This window comes from Gallus gallus, chromosome 4, assembly GCF_016699485.2.
Source record: "Gallus gallus isolate bGalGal1 chromosome 4, bGalGal1.mat.broiler.GRCg7b, whole genome shotgun sequence".
Lineage (NCBI taxonomy): Eukaryota > Metazoa > Chordata > Aves > Galliformes > Phasianidae > Gallus > Gallus gallus.
In genome coordinates this window covers 74,591,209-74,614,038 of record NC_052535.1, presented here as the reverse complement: position 1 = coordinate 74,614,038, position 22,830 = coordinate 74,591,209, and the positions used below count along the sequence as shown (strand labels likewise).

Genomic DNA, 22,830 nt, shown 5'->3' with positions numbered 1-22,830 from the left:
AAGAATTGCAGAGGAATGAGTTAAAACAGCTTAAAAAGGCCACACAGCAACTTGTTACTGAGTCATGGTTATGCAGTGTGAAACACAGATGTAATTTATGCAAGAATAAAAAGTTAAATGTTTGGTTAAGCCCCTCAAGGTTTTTATAAGAAAACCTTTTTAAACTGAGCAGATGAAAACCTGAAGCAATCAATAAATAATTACTAAAAACTTTCCTATTTTAAGTAGGCATAGATTTTGTGTTGAAAATGGTATTTTTCTTTTTAAAGAGAGAATTTCGCAATGAAGGAATGATTTAACTTCTGTTACGTAAACAATTCCAAGAACTTTTCACAACCCAACAGATGCATTCCAAAAAGAATTTATCTTGGAAAAAGACTTCGCCTAACTTGTTGGATGCATCTAGAGAGGTGTTTTTTAAAGTGCCTTTCACAGGAAGTTTTCACTCTTTTCAATTAAGTAGTTTACATTTCAAATTTGCTAAAATTAATAGGGAACACTAGTCTGCATGACCTTGTACTACATGAAAATGATGCTGTGGATGCATCTGGCTTTCTTTCACATGTGCATACACACAAACAATTTCAGTGTATGGTTTACAGAGGAACTGGGCTTAATAGCTGTGACAGGTACTTATTTGCACTTGTGATGTGTATTTAGTAGCGAAAAGAAAGAGAAGGCTCTGAGGAGACCTCATGTTTAAAGGGACATTGTAAACAGGAGGCAAATCAACTTTTTATGTAGGCAGCTACTGATGGACAAGGGGAAAGGGTTTTAAAATAAAGGAGGAGAGATTTAGATTAAATGTCATGGGCAAGTTTTTCACAGAGAGAATGGTGAGGCACTGGCACAGGCCGCCTGGAGGCACTCAGAGCCAGGTTGAGTGAGGCCCTGGGCGGCCTTATGTGATGGATGGCAGCCATATGCCAAAGGCAGGGGTTTGGAGCTGTGTGGTCTCTGAGATCTCTTTGAGCCCAAGCCATTCTATGATTCTGACCATTCATATTTTTGAAATAATTTACACAAGTGTTTCAATTTTGTTCATCTCCAACTTTTCAAATTGTACGAAATGATGAATGATGAAAATCAATTAACCGTCATAAAACGTTTAACGCACCATTACCCATTACCTTCTGCAGTATGTATTTATGAGTATGAAAGTGGTTTACATGGATACATACATATATCTGTATTATCAATCCATCCTTGATCATGATAGAAATCACTGTTTTAAACCAGTTTACACACAATTTATTTATTTGTAAGATGTTTTAGTCGATTAAATATAAGTATATACATAGATGTTTGCTATCTATATTTGTGATAGAATGTTTTAAAGGAAGTAGGTTGTTAAATCATGTCACTGTAACGTATGCTGAAGGATGGCTTTTCATTCATAACATTTGAATTTATTGTCAGCAGTGCAGTCATATTCTTTGTCCGGATTACCTAGGTGGACTGAAAATTAAATCATAGCTCACAGATGCTCCTTTTTCCACATACTGTTAATGATAGCTAAATTAGATCTAGTTTTAAATATACCTTGCAAGAAAGAGCAGTACAGTTATATGCAGTAAGTGTGAAAGATTTAGTAAATAGAATGTGATTTTCCTTAAACTGACAATGCCTCCAAAAAAACAAAAGTGCTGACAGTGTACACAGAATTATTTTCAAAGGTATTATATTGATGTAAATTTTGCTGGAGTCAGGTAGTGTGGGGTTTTATAAAGTCCTCAAACAATCTTTTAAGATCATAAATTTGAAAGAGATCTCCAAGAGTGATTTCTAATAACTGGAAATATGAGCTCATGCTAGATTACACTTTAGGGAAAGAATATGTCAAAAACATGATTCTATTTAATCAACTGAATGATTCCTGCTTATTTATTTCATCTCAGCTACATATCTTACTTCTACGCACCATTTTGCAATATTTCTCCTAAAGTCTCCCAGAAAAGGTTATCTAAAAGTTGTCTCTAAAATACAAGAAATTGAAAACATTACTATTAGAGGCTGGAGTGCTTGTGGAGCATGCTTTGGAGTGCTTGGTGTTGTGGAGTGAAGCTCCTGTTTTGGTTTTAGCAAAACAAAATCTAGACATTCACAACAGAACTGCTCTGTGACCTGAGTAAGAATTCTAGTGAAAATACAGCCTGTATGCTTCTGATTTGTTTCTGAATTGCATTCAGAGGCTCAAGCAAAATTCATCTAATTTCTTACCCCCTGTAGGTAGATGCATCTCTGGAGGCTTCCAGAAGGCGGGATTTCATGTCAGGTGTTTGGAATGAGTTGAAAATTAAAATCAGTTAAAAATGAAATCAGTTTGGCCTGCATTGTTAAACTGTGTAATGCTTCTACTTAGGTTTGACATAATTACTGTTATTTTGAAAGGGGACTACGTAGTGCAACAAAGATAAACTAATTTGAGTATTTTTGCTACTTCTTTTTCTTCAATTACAAATCACTTAAAGTAATAAGTTTCATCAGAAACATTTATTGAATGGTAATAACTGTTTGCTGATGTTATCTTTTTTTGTTCTTATACACCGAAATATATTTGGCAGACTTTAAATTTCATTTAATCTTCTTTTTCATAGTGATCTTAGTGAAAATCAGATTCAAGCCATACCCAGGAAGGCATTTCGTGGAGCAGTAGACATAAAAAATCTGTAAGTATTTTCTTTCTTCTTACATGTACTCTGATGATAATGCTTTGTCCATACAATTTCATTTTGTTCTGTCAGATATCTTTTTGCTAAGCACTTTTATAGCAGCTCAAGTAATCCTTGCAAAAAAACAATCTTGTTTTGGCAAAATATTTTAACCTCTCTTAAGCATCCTAAATTTGCCCATTATGAAATCTAAAACATTTAAATGAAGTTGAATAGAACAAGACATTGCAAATATTTACTTATTATAACCTGAGTTTAATATTTGAAATTCAAACTACATTAAACATTACATTGTTTTGTGTAGAAAAATCTGTTCTTCCTCATGTCTAGGTATCTGTGTTTTGTTTGCCTGTATAAAAGAAAGAAAGAAAAATCATGCTATTATCAAGTTTGCTCACATATGTTTTCTTACTTCAGTATTTACTCTTCTCCCACAGTTTTCTTTTGTGGCAAAATAAGTATTTTCTGAAGGCTAGACTCACTTTCCTGGAGATAGTGACCCTAAAGTTCATGGGCAAGTTCTGAATTCTTACAGCTTCTGTATGAAGAAATATGGGCTTCAAGACAAAAGAAAGCAATGATTTTTTGACTTTTGTTTAGAGTAGTGAGGCAGTTTAGTGATCTGAATGACCTGAAGATTGTCATGAACTTCTATGGTAGGAAACAAGGTCATCCACTCAAAAGTTGTAACTGCAGCTGTAAGCTGGGGGTTCATTGCTTGTAAACAACCAGCAAAGACAGAGACGTATTCTGCTGAGGTTAAGAAAGACCATGGAGCTGCCATTATGATGCAGCCATGAAAAGGTGTAATTGCTGTCTTATTCACATCAATAAGAATAGGGAAGTATTAAGTTCTTATGTTTTCATGGAATTCTTATTGAAATACTTCTTACTAATTGTAGTTGTCAGTTTGGAGAACTTTGTAGTTGAACTACTTTGAGTGCTCCATGATTGCTGTACAAGATGTTGCATATCCAGGAGTGAAGTCCTTTGTGTTTTTGGCATCCTGTGATGGACTCTACTCCACTCTTCTGCCCTTAACACTGCACACGAATCAGTCAGGGAGGCATCAGTTCAAGAGTTTAGCAGAATGGACATGCATTTGTCCTGCTTGCTTTGATTTTTAGAAATGTGGGCTTCTTTATGACTCAGTGGAAAAACTAATATATTTGAATCTATTATGCTCAAAAACTTGCAAGCACATCTCAAAGCAGCTTTGTTACTTTGTTTAAAAGATATTGTATGAGTTTCTATTCAGAACTGGTCCCATCATTATTCATGGTTGGAAAGTGGCATAGCTACAAGGATAAGCTTGCATTTTTGTGCACAGCCTTTTATATTTGAAAATTGATACAGCTACAGAAAGAAACTTTAGTGTAAAAATAAAAGTAATCATTGAGAGTTTTCCAATGGTAGGGCAGTATATTTGAACGTAATAAGTATGTATTGTGAGATAGTTCCAGTCAGGAACTGAGTTAGAATTCTATTCTTTAGATAAGATAATGTTCATGGTAAGGATCCTGAATTATGTTGAAAATGTGCATAAAACAGTACATCTGCTCTTTAAAGTCTTTATCTTTTGGAAGATAATTCAAACAAAAGTTTTGTAAGGTCGTGTAATTGCCACAAAAATCCAAATCTTACCTGTGACACATAGGTTATTGTGATATCAGGAAAACTACAGATATTACATTTTTTAGTGGTTCCAGCAAGACAAAAAAAGAAAGAAATCTGATTTTTAATATTTATGATGCCACTGCAGCAGTAAGCAGTGAGAAACACATTTCTCTGTGTTGTAAATGCTACCTTCATTCCTGGTCACTCACTGTGTATTGTGTGAGGTGTAGGTGTTGAGTATCAGAATGACACAGGAGTTCATGAGGCAAGTCAGTTGGAGTCCAGCACGGAATTTTTGTAACTAGAGTAGGTATTCAGAAAATGAATAGCTTTGATTCATTTCCAGAAAATTAGTCAAGATGGAGAGTACTGAACACTAGCCTTCCATTTAGCCATTTATATTACACTTAAAGAAGGATCATTGCAAGAAATATACTGTTTTTATTTCATTCTCCAAGACATGAAGAAATCAATGGATGAGTAATATATGTAGAAGGCATCTCTTTGCAAACAAAGGAAACTATAAAATGAAGGCATGTAGCATCTTTGGAATGATTAAACTAGGGACTGGCAACCACAGCTATTTTGCTGAGAACTGTCATAAGCAACATTCAATATTTCTTCTAATATCACTGTTTCTTCTTTAATTGCCTGATAGGTAAGCATACTGTTAAAGATGCTAACCAAACATATTGAAGAGAGAGGTGAAGATATAAAGAGTAAAGAAACCTTCATTAGAAAACTACAGAAATGCAGGTTTTATTTTGTCTAAGAACATAAGATGAATTACAGTTTAAATTACAGGGACACTTTATTAGATATTATGAGTGCATTTAAAACCATCCGAAGCATTAGCTGTAGTTAACATATATCACAGAAATCAAGCTGGTTATATATTTTGTTTTGCAGATTAATATTTCCCCACTTGAATTAGGAGCTGGAACATTTTGGAATAGATTTTATGGTTTCCAAAGAATGTTGTTCCAGTTTTCATGGAGCAAAAGGAATTAGATGTTAACTCAGAAACATGAAGAAAGTTGCCTACTCTAAAGTTGGTAATGCCACTAGGATCTTTTGATTTCCTTCTCATTTATTAGCTCTAGAGTCTTCTTGATACTTCCCAGAAGCAGCTGTCCAGTTTCCATGAGGTGGGGCCATAGTTCCATTCTGGATATCTTCTTAATAATATTTATAAGATATATTCTGTAAATGATAACAGAAACAATCTGGGCAAGGCATTATGAGAAATTACAATTTCAGCAACAAGCCCAATCACAAATTAAAAAAACAAACAAAAAACAAAACAAAACAAAACAACAACAACAAAAAACAAAAAACAAAAAAGCCCTCCTGTTAGGCTCTTATAGGCGATTACAATATCCCACACACTTTACCTTTTCTTCTTAGGGCTAAACAAATGCAGTTTTCACAGACTGTACCCTAATGTCACCTGCTTCATCTTGATCCTGGTTGGACTCACCCCAACTAGGATCTGTCAGCATCTGCTGGGGGTACTGGGTCTAGACACAGTGCTCAGATCTGATCTCCCCAAATGCCGATCATACAGGGTTCAACTGATACAACAGAAAGAAGGGATGCCATCCAGAGGTATTAGAAACTCGAAAGGTGGGCCCTTGTGAACCTAATGAGATTGAACAAAGCAAAGTGCAATGTTTTGCATTTGGGTCAAGGTAATCCCAGATCTGCATGCAAATTGGAAGAAGAGCTCCTTGAGAGTAGCCATGCCGTGAAGGATTTAGGAATCCTGGTAGATGAAAAAATTAACGTGAACCAGCAGTATGCGCTTGTAGCCTGGATAGCCGGTGGTATCCTAGGTTCCATCAGAAGAGGGGTGGCCAACAGGGTGAGGGAGATGATTGACCCCCTCTATTCTGCCCTCATGAACTAGACTACTGCTCCACTCTGGGGCCCACAACACAGGAAAGATGTTGAGCTTTTGAAGAGTGTCCAGAGAATGGCCATGAAGATGATCCAAGGACTGGAGCACTTCTCCTGTGAAGACAGGTTGAAGAAACTGGGCTTGTTCAGTCTGGAAAGAGGAATACTGCACTGGGACCTCATTGTGGCCTTCCAGTATTTAAGGGAGTTTGTAAACATGAGGGAAATCAACTTTTTACATGGGTAGATACTGATGGGACAAAGGGGAAATGGTTTTACACTAAAGGAAGAGGGATTTAGATTAGATGTCATGGGGAAGTGTTTTACTAAGACAGTGGTGAAGTGATGGAATAGGTTGCCCAGAAAGGTTGTGGATGCCCCATTTCTGGAGGTGTTTAAGGCCAGGTTGGATGGGGCCCTGAGCAATCTGATCTAGTACTTGATATAGCAGCTGGCAACCCTACCTGTGGCAGGGGAGTTGAAACTTGATTATCCTTGACATCCCTTCCAACCCAAGCCATTCTATGATTTCTCTCAGCATCCTGACTTCACTGTCATGACTGCGGCCCAGTTACTGCTAATGCATCAAGTTCTTCAAAACCGTGTCAATAAATGAGGGAAACTTAATTCCCGAAGTTACTTCATAATTTGGTACCTCTTCTAGGAGAATGATTTGCTTCAAAAAGTTAGGCTTTTCAGAAGATTCAGGGGCACCTACTGTTTTAAAAAACAAATAGAAATTATCATATAAATTGGAAATAAAGTACATATTTTTAATATACATGTTAATGATGGTTTCATAATCTTCCCTGGTGGTACAGTGCTCACACTAGTTGTGGAAGATTTAAATTTGAAAGCCTCCCAACCTCAGCAATTTTACTTAAATTTAAGGTGTTAAGAAAATGCTTTGGCTGCCCTAGTTGTAAGTTTGGATGGATTGTTTCTTGGATCTGGTTAGAAGGAATTAAAATAACCAGGTTTAAAAATCAGACAAATGTGAAACACTGTTGTAAATATAATAATAGTAGTTTCAGATTTTGAGAAGCAGATTTTGGCATCTAGTGATTCTTATAAAACTGTGTTCTGAGATTTCTATATAGAGTATAGAGAGTTTTCTTAGATTCCAACTTTCTTTTCTGCTATGTAATCAGTACATGGCAGAGGATGGGAAGCAGTAACCATCATGGCAGAACTGTGATGATAAATACACTTACCTTAAAGATGATGCCAACAATAAAATAGTAAGGAAGAGTTTCATTGTATCTCCTGCAAGTATTTTGTGGCCTGTTTTTCTTGTTCCAGGGGATAGTGATGTCATCTTGGGCATTTTTGCCCAAGGAGAAAGGCAGCTACAGAGGAGCTGTTCTCTCCTCAGTTTCCTTCTGTTACAAGGAAAAGAGTTTGTGGAGTCATTGGCTACTGGGTCAGAAAAGTAAGGGGAACTGAACAGTTAGGACGTAGGTAATGGTCATGGTGGATCTTAGGTCCAGAATGCTGTTGAACATTGTAGCTGTTATCCCAAAGACAAAGGCTACAGGGGAACATAGTAGTTTTACAGATAGAACTGGCTGAGAAATTGGAGAATTAGTGGAGAGAGAGACACAACTTTGTCCAAAACCTTCAATAATATTATGATACATGGTGTTACTCTGATGCCTTTATGGGTCTACTGTGAAAGATTTAAAGCTTGCATTGTCACTAAAAGCATAGCTGCATTTTGTATTCATTTTGCCTGGCCATGACAGGGTTTTTTCTTGAAGTTCTGTGTTATTAGCAGCTGGAAGCTATAGAGTCCTGCTGAAGGTATTGTTACTGATTTCTTTTCTGGTTACACACAGAATTACACCGCAACTGGAAGTCTGCTGTTTGCTTATCTGTATGAGTGCTAATCCAAACACATTACTTGTCTCAGAAATTTTTTTAAGAATTTAGAATTGACATATTTCTCACCCTTACTCTTAGTGGGAATCTTAATTCAACTACTAGTCTGTTCAGCCACCTGTGTTTCAGGTATACATCTAGAAAGATTTTCACAGGAATTAGTATGTTCTGTGTATACTTACAAGTTTTGGTCAAGTCAGAAAGTATCACAGAAGGAATGATGGAAAACACAGGTCAACTTTTCTAGTCACTCTTTAAACTGTTGCTGCCAAAAGGCTCAGTGACTTTATGGCCTTCAGGCAAAAAGTTGTTCTTTCTGATTGTTTCAGCAAAAGACCATTTCAATATGGGAGCTCAGTCCCATTTTTAAAGCTGCTATTTTTCATTACAGATTACTTACCTCAAATTTGGCCTGCTAAAATGAGTTTCCTTTTCGTCATAAATAAATCATTTATGAAATGTTAAAGTCAATTATGTTTTTAAATCAGGAAGAACATTTGGCTTTAAAGATGAGTTTCAAGTTAAGATTCACTGAATTGGGAACTTAGTTTCTTGCAAGTCTTTGTTAATACAGTTTTTTTAAAAAAACCAACAACTCTCCAGGTAAAGATTTTAGAGTTAATATTTAAATAAATAAATAATTCTAGTAGAACTTTCATGGGTTATGTGCATGACCTGGCTTCTCTGCTCCCCATATTTATAACATATATGCTCTCCACATTTATAATGGTATTGAGGCTCTTTGTCATCTATTTGGTTAAAATGCATTACAGAAATCACAGATTGTTCATTCAGTGTTCCTCTTTTTCATACCATTCTCCTGTTTTCTCTTATTTTTTATTTCTTAATTTTTTTTTTTTTTTTTACTTTTCTCCAAGAGATTATTGGTGGTTTTAGCTAACTAAAATGATAGGTAATTTTGAAAGGATGGAGCAATAAATCTTTTCTCCCTTTTCTTCTAGTTTATTGTATGTATAGTATGTATGTCTTACTTAGAAGTACTTTTAAGCCTTGCTTATTAATTTCAAGTTAAAAGAAAAAGGCTAATCATTTGCTAGATTATGTATATTAGAAAAAAATATACAGACACTAAAATGTTTTGCAGGAAAAGTTAGCAAAGAACAAAACAAATTACAATAGCAAGTGCAAGTAGATAAAAGCACTTCACTTCCCAATGAAAGAATAATAGCAATAAACAGACACAGAAAACAAACAGTTCTCTGAAGTTTGATAAAATAGAATAAATTCTTACACGGTCCTATTACACGGTCCTCAACTAATACCTCTGAAGTTATTGATCCCACTTGAAATTGAGAGAGGAATTGAGAAATAGGAAAACATAACTCACTTCCATTGTAAAAAATTCAAGGAGATCTTAAAATAGTGACTAATTCCAGAAAATCTACTGCAGTGATAAATATTGTGCACTATGTTCTTTTCCCAAGGAAAAATATAATGTTATGAAATACAACGTACAGTGTGCTAAGACTAGAAAGATTTATTAATATTTACTGGTGAGAAAGACACCACAGGGATCTAGAAGAGGTTCTAACTTTATCTGATGACTTCTTAAAAATGTTTACAATTAATTTGATTCATTAGTAGAATATAATCATTTCTGAACAAAAGAGAAGAAGCTAAAGCTGCGTGGTGCCACTCCTGCTTTTAACACAAAGTGTTCTCAAGTGCTGAGGGATGGGAAGGTAATGTTAGACATAGATTGAAATGGTTGTAACTTTTAACTCAGCTTCTGTGAAAGAGGAAAGAAGGTTTTCTCTCTTGGTCAGATATTTTTTCTCTCTGAGGGTAGCAGTTTTCAAATTTCTGTCATGAAAAGTTCTTATGCATAATAAGATTTATTTTTGGACTTTTTATTTGTCATTATCTGGTAGAAAACAAACGCTAAAAGGGAGGAAAATATAGGTTAGTAACATGTCTCTATAGTGTTAGGTGTGCCAGCAAAACCAGTCCATAAACATTCTAAAACACATGCTGACTTACTAGTTGAATGTTCTTTGCTACCTGTGAATATTAACATTTTATATAGCAGTAAATATTAAGGATATGAAATACCCAGGTAATGCTGCAGCGTCTGAAAGATTTTGACTATATCAGCTGTTGTTTGGCATTTTATGAGCTCTACAGGATCCACACTACCCAAGGTATTCTGCTACTTTGTGGAAGAAAGGGCAGAAAGGAAGGTATGGAAGCATCTCTTTTCCAAAGAGATGGAGAAGTCCCACACAGAAAACACCCATCATGGAGATAGTAGGGAAAAAAGGTGTGGGATATATTGAGGAGAGGGGAAGGATGATGATGGGCCAGTGCTGTTGGTTCATGTCTGTTCAGCTTCTGTTTTTCAGGGCATTTTAGTCATGAGAAAAGAAGAAAATAAATTCTCAGAGCAAATAAAGTTCTCTATAATGAAGTTAGTATTATTATTGTCAATAGCTTAGTGATGAGAAAGGCTTTTTTCATAGAACTGTAGATATTTTAATGTATGTTTTAAGAAGTCATTATGCTAAAAATAAATGACAAGACAGCTTAAAATTGGAGACGTATGTATGTATTTCTTTGCTCCCTTGCTTACACCCAATTTCAGTCTTCACGCAATTGGCTCTCCCAGTCTAACCCTAAAAATTCAGACTTCTTCGATATATCCATTAGCAGGACATTACACGTGAATGATACACTGGTTATGAAATATTGTCTACCTTTTTGTTTGGATTTGTATTCAACAAATATCTTTACCATAGCAAAATTACCATATACTACCGATACCATAAATTGCTGTTCAAGGCAAGCACGCAGTCTTCAAAGACAAAGCAGTCTTACATAGCTTAAAAAATACACATTATACCAATTCATGGTGTTTTTCTGATCCTTTCATATCATTGGCATAAGTGGTGGAAGATTGTCTAAAGCATAAGGAAGGTAGTATATTTCAAAGATCCTTGGAAACATTTCTCCTCTCCCATCCACAGAATTCCCTTCCCTCAAACCCTAACCAATTCATTAGTTCATTGCAAACAAAGAAATCTTTCTGGTAAGAGGATTTAAATGAAAACAACTCACCCTTCACTAAGTTAGTGGTAATGATGATTCACTGAAGGAAGCAGTCCAAAAGTTTTCGGGTGCACCACAGCTGCTGCTAGTGGAAGAAATCTGCCTTTCAGTTTGTGTAGGACAAGATTTGCTCAAGTGCTTTCTCTACTGTTAAAAGATTTTCTTTTGTGTATAATGTAGATGATTTAGAAGAAGCTGTGTCAGCACTGATTTATACATTGACAGCTAAGGATAATAAGATATGGGCAAACATACAGCTCACCCTTTTACAGATTAACCTGCAGACTGCATTAGGCAAATTCAATGGCATTAAAAGATTTTTCCAATTTGTCTGGAAACAATTTCTCTTTTGTATTGTGTCAAGGGTAGCATTTCATGACATTGTACTAATTTAAATAGCTGTGATAAATTGTTGAAGAGGTTAGAGAATTGTACTTTGTATATATTTTACCTCTATAAAATAAAAAGTCTATTAACTTAATTGTTAAATGAAATTAATTAGTAAAATGAAAAGAGCCTCAGTAAGTAGGCTTAAATATTCCAACACTGCAGCACTAGTGCTGTAACACTGCACCAAAATTATTAAAGATCATATTGAGGAAACTATAGTTTCCATTTCAATGTAACTTTCAGTAAACAGAAACACAGAGTGCTGTAGTTGTAATATTTTATTCCTGCATAGTAGTAATGCAGATGAAAAACGTGGATGAAATTCAAACTTTAAATAAGTTGGTATGTTAAACTCAACAGTGGATGTGATGATTTATTAATAAAGTAAAAGGTTATTGTAGGTTCAGAAGAATCACAGAAAAAGCTTTAGTAAACACCTCATTAGCCCTGGTAGCTAATACATGATTAGAGATAGAAAGGACAGAGTTCGTTTGTATTTTGTTCATTCACTTGCTATTGTTCACACACGTATGTCCCTACATATTATCTGTTACTGATAAGTATGAGGTTTGAAGATCTCTTGATTGCTTGAAGAGAGGTTGTATTTTCTCACATATTTACAGGAATTATATTTATAGTCAATATCTATATGAAAAACTTATAAACAATGGGATTTTGTATTTGCATAGTGTTTAATTTCAGCATACTGTTTTTAAATTGTGCTATATGTACTGTATCAATGTTATGGATTGAAAAAGTAATAGAATTCTTCAGAGAAATGAATGTAAATTTTTCATAACTTAATACTTAAAGATTAATAATGTATGGGATGGATTACTGAGTTTTATGTCCAGAATTCAAGAGCTCTGTGACAATATCCTATCTGCAAACAATTGCAGAGAGCACAAACTATGCAGAAAATTACATGCTGAAGCTTCTAGGAGAAATGCTAGTTTGATTTGGAGCAGAATTAAAGGATATAGCTGTGTATGTAAATATCTTGGATGCTAATATTTCTGCATTGGGAAATACTGTAGAAGTTGATGGCTGTTAACGCCCCCTCCTTGCCCCTACACCAACCATCTGAGGCAGATGCACCCCTAAAAGTGGTCCCTTGCTTGCTGCTGCCAGGGCGCAGGGAATTAACATGCAGCTGGGCTGCTCTGATAAATGGATTCTGTTAGGTCACCGAGGGGATGCGTGTGACATTAAGTGATTTACCATCCTTTACCTTAATGAAATTGTTTCAGCAAGATGACGCTGAGAGCTTTTAATGGATAGCTTTTCTTGATGTAATGAAATTGCATTCCTTTGGCATTTAATATAAGGTGCAGTTATTATTTACTGGAGCTCTCCTGGAGCTGCTGTTTTGCGCAGACAGTTCAGAACAGAAAGAGATTTCTGTGGCAGCATCCAGGCCGGCATGGTGTGTGACAGTCCTAAGCACACGAGGATGTTTGTGAGAGTGTTTCGGTTAGCGTGGCCATGCACACCCATAGGAGGCTTGCTCCACACGCACTGCCAGCGCTCAGCTCCTTCACAAATACCATCCTAATCTGTTTAACAGGCAACTGGATTACAACCAGATCAGCTGTATTGAAGATGGGGCATTTAGGGCTCTACGCGACCTGGAAGTGCTGTAAGTACTGCTTCTATCTCTGACTTTTAGCAAGAGCTCGGTATCTGGGGAGTACTAATGTAAAAGCTTATCTGTGAGCTGCAAGTCTGGTGTCAGAATTGTCTGGTGAAAAGATGTCTTAAAATAATCCACTGCAATGTGCTATATAATGGTAAAAATGTCAGGGGAGACAGAGATGCTCCTTTAATCTGCCAGACAACCATAACAAACAATTAAAAAAAAAAAAAAAAAGCAGATGATAGATACTGTAAGAAAATAATAGATATTTCCTTTTAAAATGGAGAGAGGAGTATTAATGAATCCAATTATTTTTGTAAATGATACATCATTGCTGAAGTGCTGAACATTTCCATGATTGCCTTTGTTGTACAGTCTGGCATCAGTTTGAACGTCCAGCCTCTCTACTTAAGGAACAATATACTAAATATATCTGACAATCTAGGTGTTTTCAGAAAGGCACTTGCCTAGCAAACACTGTTGTATGTGCTGAGAGGTTTAGCCTGTCAATGTTCTGTGGATTTTTAAACATTTTAATTTTTCTGTATATGCATATATATGTATGTGTGTATATATATATATATATATATATAATTTTATGCCACTGTAGGTTTTTACTGCAATTATATTTCTGTATTCTTTTCCCTCACTGTTGTCCTTGGTGAGGTAAAAGGTAACAAAATTATCATCAGTGACCCCCAGCCTGAAAACAGTCAGGGTAATGAACAAAGTGTCTCTGTTCCCAAAGAATTTAAGGCAGCACATATTCCTGAAATATTTTCTCTGACAGTGAAAATGTCACTTTTTTTTGTTGTTGTTTGTTTGTTTGTTGCATTAAAGGAAGTAAAAGACTGCATATTGGTGGGTTACTGCATGTTAGTCTGAATTAAGCTTGGTGAATCACCCTGTGGGGTAGGAGGAAGCTTGGTAATTTTCTTCTAGATTTCTCAAATAAAAAAGCTTTTTATTAAGATAATGTCTGTATATCCATGAATGTAAGAATGTAGGAGCTACTGGCAGGAAAGTTTTGTATTAAAAAGCAATAGGTGTTTTTTTGTTTGTTTGTTTGTTTTATGGTATAATCTTACCATAACAAAACTATTGTTAACTTTCTGATACAAAACCATGTGAAACATACTGTAGCTTCAATATGGAGCCTAATTGTAAATCTGAAGAATTGTTGGTTTTCTATAGGTAAACCTGATGTTCTGGGAGTTTTTTTTATCTTTGATGCTCATATGCATAGCAGTGTTTTCCAGTGATGGCTTAGTCTGGTTATTGTGTTTTTTTTAATATGAGCCTTATTTTTCATGTAGAAATGTGAAATTTATGTATATGCTAATACTAATATTATTTGCAGTTTTTAATGCTTGCAAGTTTTAGTAGTCTGAAAAGGTCATCCATGCCAGTTGAAGTAGGTGGTAAAATTTTCACACTGATTTCGATTAATGCAGAGGGGAACAAAAATGTTAGAGCACTTGTCTACTGAAAAAATAGGTTGTTAGAACTTATCAAATTTACAAAGACTGTTACCTTTATTCAGTTAAAAATCTATCTCAAATTACGTTTGATAAGCAACAACAGTTGAGAAAATATTTTATTTGAGATATTTTGAACACTACTGAAAAGTATGTACCTCATGCAACTTCTTTTCCAATATAGCTTAAATAATGAAAATTGCGTAAATCGCACTATCATATAAATGCACTGAGTACTGTATAAGACTACATATTTTGTTTTCATTTGGAGTTGATTATTCTAAGCACTGAATTTTTATACTACTTCAAATTATATGATGAAGCTTTTAAATAATTTTTAAATTTACATGGTGTGAAACTCCGTTTAGTCACAATTTGAAACATTTACCAAGGTAACGTCTTGCATATTGGCTAAATGATTGTAGAATCCTAGAAACTATTAATGTTAAAGATACAAACTTCATCTAAATTGAGACAATTCTGAAGTTTGAAAGCAGGTATGGATATAATCCTCCCAACTTGTTAATTCAGTAGCAGACTTACGTGAAATTTTGTTTTTCAGTTTTCTTTTCCTAAGAGAAAATCAGTTAAACTGGGGAAGCTGTGACTACAAGAAAATATAATGTAATGTAACGTGCTGCCATATTCAAGAAATATGTTTCTATCATCACACTCTTTGCAATAGCATGTAACAGTTTTAGGTAAAAGTATTGAGTGAACTCTTTTGGTTTTGCTTTGATTACAGCTTTGCTGTGAAATTCAGCATTTTGGATCACAACAGTTATAAAAATGAGTTAATTCCTTGTGTGTTCATGTGTGCACCTACTCCTTCTACTCCTGATAGAAGAGGGTTTAGAAATAGGTGATCACTAAGATCCCTTCTAGCCCAAGTCATTCTTTGATTCTATGAAGTCAAACACAAAACATATGAAATTTAAAATTAAAACCTTCTGTAGATATATGTTCTTTAAACAGCTGACGGCTATGGAAATATATACTTACTTTCATTCCCTTCATTTAAAGAGAGGATTTTTAAGACCTTGAAAGAAGTCGTGCATGAAGACAGTGATGGGAACTGTCATTTAGCATGTGAACATTAAGAAAATCCTGCAAAAGCCTGCTGGCTGTCATATATTCATTAAGGCATCCAATTGGACATTTTTTTGCTTATTATTATTATTCCATTTTGATAAAAAATAATGATCTCCCCAGTTTTTTATTTCTATTGATTAATCTCTTTGCTTATGTAGCCCTGAGGGCACACAGGAGAGATGTCTTATGCACAGAAGAAAACATATAGGAGGTGGAATGAGTAAGCACAGAAATGCAAAATGCAGCACACTGCACCAGTAATTATTTGGTTAATGTGGAGTCATATAGCCTGATCCAGGGTGCTATGAATTTACCTTTCTGTGTTTCAGGATCACAGAGTTCTTTACTCAAAATGCACACAAATTACACCTTGTGGTTTAAAAATGTAAAGAAAGAAAGTAAAACACTTACTGCTTCAAAAGGACAGTGGGAATTATTAAGTATTAATGTCATAATTGTGTTACAAAATGCAGAGCACGTTCTCTGTTGTAGTCAAGTGAGTAATCTCTAAGTAGAAACTGTAAATTCTGACAGTTGTTTCCTTGTTCTCAAGTCAAGCTTGTTCACATTTTATTTGCAGCCTAAAGACAACAGTTAACTGCAGGATCATTCATGAAGTTTCATAATCTTTACAAACTACGCTTCCTGTGCATGATGAATCTGTGCAAGCCAGTAATTGGCTAAGATTTATTTCTAGTTTATGTCTCAGGTCCCACGCATTTTGTCCAAAACATAAATTATTTGCTAGAGCATTAAGACACCTGCCTCCTTGCATTGTGTAGCAGAAGGTCACCTATTGTTCATACTGCCCTGGATCATCTGCAGCAGCACTGTTCCATAGAAGAACTGACCGCAGTTTACTTCTCAGAAGATTCTTGAGAAAAATAACAGGCAGATCTTTAGCTTGCATCCTCTGTCTTAAAGTATGGGCTCTCAGAAGCTAGAAAGAGAAACTTCTTCCCTAAAACCAAGGTCTTTTCTCCAGGAATACTCTGAAACTATTTCCTTGCATGAGGATGGCAGTCTTAGCTTTAATGCCATAGGTGTTCTCAGTATTAGTGGAATCTCTGTTTCAGTCCTCTCTTTGAGTAAATCATAGGATAACAAGGCCTCTGATTACTTACAATTATTAATGGAATGGTCAAACCACTGTGTTTTAATAGGAATTGAGTACGGAGCCAAAGTAGACCTCAACGTTTGGGTTTGTTTTCCTCATAGCCATTCCTAGAAGCAGAGCACCATTCTCTTCATTAACTATGCCTTATAAAAAAAAATGCTGTCAATGTGACATAAATAATGGCAACATGTTAATATGCTTCTTCTTGACTTCACAGCACTCTCAACAACAATAACATTACTCGACTGTCCGTTGCAAGTTTCAATCATATGCCCAAACTCAGAACTTTGTAAGTACTCCCATGGAAACTGGCTACCATTGTTATGAACCCAGTATGTTCAGTAAACCATTTTTCCCTCTACCAAGTTCTGCCACTGGTCTGTAAGTACTTATACATGTATAGAAGGTAAAAGCTGTGTCAAAACAATAATATTGAGGTTTGTAAGTGTGAAGTGTGTGTTTGTGTGTGGCAGATAATTCTGAAACGTGAAACCCCAAAGCTAATTCCTGTGGCTCAGAAGATAGAGAAGCAGTTGCATTGTTTTCATTCTGTTTCTTCAGAGTATAGGGTGATGGAAATGTTTTTCATGGCCTTTTTCTAACTGGATGTTTCGTAGTGCTCTGTTTGATCACAGAAAAGCTTCATGTTGCTACAGAAAAGATGGAGACAGAAGGGATCCTCTTTTATATGTTACAGCTGCATAGAGAAAGAAATTGATGTTTTTTGAAAGTCAAAAATTTGTTTTACTTTGAGCTATTGAATGGGTCACATTTCATTTAGTAACATGGAAGAATCTTTGATTGGCTGTCAGATGTGATAAATGGTAAATCTTTATGCTTTTATTACTGTACTGCTAGCAGACCTAATTAAACTAAACTGGCTTTCCAACATTCTTTGTAACATAAAATTATAGCATCATCCAGTAGTGCTATTATAATTAAAGTTGTGTCAGCATTTACAATAAGGTCCCCATTTTTAGAGGTTATGTCTTTCACAGAAGAACACTTGAAGCTTCTAAAACAAAACACAGTGAAAAGAGTGTGTGTGCAAGAGATACAATTTGGGGTTATTTGTTCTGTTTATATTCAGCTAATAGTAAATGTACATTGTGTTAAGCAACAAAGCTAAACTCTATCAAAGTTTAGTCCTGAGACACTTTCAAACAGGCTTTCCAGTGAAGTGGAAATAAAGTCAGTGGGGCTAGTCACTTGAGTTAACATTTGTAACTGAAATAACATCATTCAGATGAGTAGTTCTGTTGATTTCATAACAGAATTATAACTACTCTTGCATGAACAATACAAGAGCTCTTGAATTGTGCTGAGCATTGGCTTTTGGTGGCCTCAGTTATATTTTGAGAATAGAATTTCATTCCATTTCATTCTCTTGTGTCTGGGACCTGAAAACATTAATGTCCATCTGTGCCACTTTCAAACTTTGAAATCCAGTTTGTATTCTGAAGCACAGATTACAGTGAATCAAATTAACAAATTTTGTTTAAACTTAAATTTCTTTTGTAGGTATTTCACTTTTTTAAAATTTATTTTCTAAACAAAAGAAAGCAGGCACACAGAATCCTAGATTATAGCTGTAACATCCCATAAGAATATGCTTGTATAACCGTATAAATTTCAGGAGCATTAGTTCTGATTTGCAATGGTCTTCTTGCCTACAGCTGGCCACAGGTTGTACTGAATGAGTATGCTGTATTGTGAACTGTGTTTGCAAAGCACTCACACAAGAATCAGTACAGGAAAATGCATTGCCTTTAATTTCTAATCATTTATGAAAAAAAAAAAAGCAACCAATGAATTAAAGTATTTTGTTGGTCTGTCACACAATTCATGTTGCTTTAGTCTTTTCATGGATTAGTTAGACTTCTTGTTTAAATTGTGGTTTTCTTGTACTTCCTTTCCAGTTATTTAGTAAGCAGCACATGAACTAAAAAGCACCAAATTGACATTATTCTGTTACGGATAGATCTGAGTAGGGATTTGTATAACTGTTGATGTACTTTTCTGTAGTTTGAGAAAAATGCAAGAGCCAGGGAAAAGTAAGAGCCAGAGAAAAGTAATTAACCTAATTTAGTGAAGACATTTGTGTGATATTTTATCAATGGCAAAGCGCTTATTGCCACTTGGCAAGGAACAACGGTCTTGCATTGGACCCTGCCATCCAGGAGGCAGCTTTCTTAATTTCATAGCTTGCTTTAGCATAGCTTTTAATTTCAGACATTGCTTAGCCTTTATGCACCAAGGAGCCAAAAACAGCTAAGTCCCCTTTCTGTGATTAAACAAAAAGAAAGGAAGTCGGGAAAGGGATGTGAAAGAAGGTGTTTTATATTGAGTTATTACTCTGTCTTGTTTAGCAGAAAATGAATATGACCTGTTAGACAGATTTTGCAGGCTGTTTCTATAGAGACTAATAATGGTGAGACTTACAGATGTATCTAATTGGAAACCAAATGTTTTATTCACTCTTCCTTTTTGACAGCATGTTATCACTGTAGGACGCTACAGTTCTATATCACTTGAGACATTTTTGTCTAGTCACCATTTGTGCAGATCTGGACTAAAGACCTCCCTGGCAGCTTTTAAGCTCCTGTGTATTTACTTCTTTGATTTAGTTTAATTTCTTAAGAAGCCTTCATCTATTTTTGTAATGATCTAGACCACAAATAAAAGGTCATTTTGCTGCTTATATAGTTTTGTTTATAAGCATTTAAATCCCAGACTTTCAGCAAAAGATCTTTATTAATAAACTGGTTTGCTGCTGGAGGCGGGAAGAGGAGGGACAGGTTACTGTTCTGTTTGTTCTCCCCAATTTAAACCTGGGTGTCTATCTTCTCATGCAGTCGCCTGCACTCCAACAACCTCTACTGTGACTGCCACCTGGCCTGGCTGTCGGACTGGCTGCGGCAGCGGCCACGTGTAGGCCTCTACACTCAGTGCATGGGCCCAGCACACCTGCGGGGCCATAACGTGGCTGAGGTCCAGAAGCGGGAGTTCGTCTGCAGTGGTAAGGGCAGCGCTTTGCCACCTAATTCTCACACGTTGATAACATTTGCATGACTTTTTTTTTTTTAATTACTATTATTTTAATGAAGCTAATCATTTTTATAAGTAATTTTTATCTTCTGTGGTGCTGCTTCTGTCGTTACAAATTTTTTGTGAATGTGGCATAGAATATATAGCCTTCATAACTATGAATGATGGGGAAGAGAGATGAAAAGGTGCACCAATTGAGAACATGAGGCATTTCATAATAAGGATTTGGGTTGTTGATTTTTTTTTTAAGCTCTACAGGTTGTTATTTTTCCTTTTTTGTTATGTTTCTGTTTCTTTTCTGTTTCAGTTTAAATAGTATTTTCAAATTCCAAATAAACTTTTGAATGATATTGCTATGCTTTAATGCATCAGGTTGCTTTCTGATATGAAATGATGAAATGGCTAACAGTTCATTACTAATCACATTCTGTCTGTTTGATATTTTTTCCTATATTCTTGTCTCCAAGATGAGGAAGAAGGCAAGTTTATCTTTTATATCTCTAACTACTGTTTTAAGCTTCCTCAAAGTATTGAAAAACATCTGGAAAATAATGTCAGTCTTTCTGTTCAGCAAAGGTGTTTTTGCTGGTTGTTTTCCTGTGCATGCCCAGATGTCCATTGCTATTATGCCAAAATTTACAAAGATCTGTTTTCTGAATACAGTTTTTTCTGCACAGCAAAATCTTTTGTCATTACTGAGCAGCTTCTGACATTGCAGTTAAGGTGCTGTCACCCTAGCAAGGCAGGTGTTAGCCATACTCTAACTATTACTTCTGTATTTATGTATTCACAAAAGGTCTCCTAGCAAGAACACATCGTGTATCTTATTTGTAAATTGTATAGTTTTATAACTTGGTCATTATAATGCTGATTTTGAGGAGGGAGTATAGCCATGTTTTATCCCTGGATCACTCAATTTTTGTTTAATAAATGTAGGTGAAGTATTTTCTCTTTGTTAGTACAAAAAGGAATAATATGGATTTATTAGTTTTGGCAGTTGTATGTGCTTTTGTAACACATACCTTAATATGAAATCAAGTTATTATATTGCAAGCTACTATCTCACAGGACTAACTTTTCAGTGAAGTAATTTTAATATTTGAGTTGTTATTTGAAGTTGTAGCTACGAATAGCGCTGGCTGGAACTTCACAGTGATCTTACTTACATTATCAGTGGACCCTTTCTATCTTAATATATGGCATTAAATCTAGTGAGGGAAATCTGAGACAAAATTGTGGTTTCATAGTTCAGAAATCTTTTTGTTTCATGGGAATTTAAAAACAGTCCCTAGCTTTTTTACCTTAATAAAAAAGAAAGGAAAAAGAAAGTCTTCATTCCTTCCTCATGTTTTTGTGCCTTTTCTATCATTACAAAACAATAATAAAGTATCATTAAATCAATGGAATAATGAGTGTTTTACGTATTATTATAATATGTGTAATCTGCTTATTTGCAGGACAATGTAATAAGATATTCCTGTTTATTTTCTATAACTTATTCAAACTAAAAGCTATTAAGCTTAAATGTAATTATGAATATTGAGTTTAACATAAAACAGAAGAGCTTGGAAAAAGACATAATCATGCAAATTAGCCACCTGAGTAGTCAGAAAGAGTGCTAACTTAAGGGAATGAGAAGTCCACTGAAGTAACATAGAAAGTGAGAGTAGGAGCTGTGAAGTCAATGCTTTTATGTATCAATGTGTATTTGGATGAAAAGGCCATAAATCCAAAATATTCTGTAACTGATACATACAGTGACGAACAACGCTAATGAGTATTTGCAGAACAGAACATAACTATCAGAAGAACACTGTGTCAAAATTCATTACTGTCAATGTTCATTTATGATACACAAAACTTTAAAAACTAGACAAATCAATACTTGGTTTTTAAAACCACAAAATAAATAAAATACACACAAAAAATGGACTGCATTCAGTTTTCTTTAACAGATAATTTTGCATATGAGTTGCTGAAGAAATTGAGAATTTACAAAGAATCTAGAACAGTAGTCTCACTGTGTCACCATGTTGCTATTAATTAGGTATTTAAATTAATGTAATTTGAAAGTATTGATGGGCAAGAATGTTTTTCAGCGAAGCATAAAACATGATATTTTACTCCTGAGGACTACTGTTCTGTACAGTTTTAGAATGAAGTCTTTCCTTTTGCAGGTCACCAATCATTTATGGCTCCATCCTGCAGTGTCTTGCATTGTCCTGCTGCATGCACCTGTAGTAACAACATTGTGGACTGTCGTGGGAAAGGCCTTACTGAAATTCCAACAAATCTTCCAGAAACCATTACTGAAATGTATGTAATCTTTCTTTCATTCTTTCAATGAATATGCAGAAAACAGTTTGTCTTATGTATTCATTGTTATTATTTGTATAAATTCATACTTTATTATATGGTAAGAATTTTGGAATGCACATTCAAATTCAGAAATAAAAGGAATATACAGACGTGTGAAAATATTTAAGACCTATATATTCTATTATGAGTTAGTTCTGTATGTATTACTCACAACCCATAGTTGAAACTGCATTCCGAGTTGGTTTTAAAATAATTCACGAATATTTACTTTTTTGAAAGTAAGTAGCTTTCTACTGCAGACTGTAAACCCCTTTGTCTTCAGTGTTGCTCACTGTCACCTTCTTCAATTGACTCGCTATTCAAGGACCATACCTTTGCAACAAATACAGCAGTCTTTATCCCTTGTAATAACAAGTATTGCTAAAATAGCATCCTAGAAGGGTAATCTATGAAGGAAAAAATAAGGTATTTGACTGAAACCTGTGGTTTAGTCATTGTGCTAATACCATATATCCATGAATGGAAGCAAACATGCTGATAAGGTTGTGTGACAAGGCATAAACAACAGCAGCAGCTATAAAATATGCAACTGCATCCCAATCAAGCAGAGTTACA

The 22,830-nt window shown here is 35.1% G+C and overlaps 1 protein-coding gene across 9 annotated transcripts in view; it reads left to right on the top strand.

The window, feature by feature from the left end:
• SLIT2 (slit guidance ligand 2) overlaps nucleotides 1-22,830 on the top strand; it is a 245,505-nt gene that overhangs the window by 142,606 nt on the left and 80,069 nt on the right. For all 9 annotated transcript variants that reach the window (XM_015285716.4, XM_025149451.3, XM_025149453.3 and 6 more), the window contains exons 5-9: nucleotides 2,598-2,669; nucleotides 13,093-13,164; nucleotides 17,066-17,137; nucleotides 19,704-19,867; nucleotides 22,074-22,212. In XM_015285716.4, the coding sequence (XP_015141202.3) occupies nucleotides 2,598-2,669; nucleotides 13,093-13,164; nucleotides 17,066-17,137; nucleotides 19,704-19,867; nucleotides 22,074-22,212 (519 nt within the window). The remainder of the gene's footprint in view (nucleotides 1-2,597; nucleotides 2,670-13,092; nucleotides 13,165-17,065; nucleotides 17,138-19,703; nucleotides 19,868-22,073; nucleotides 22,213-22,830) is intronic.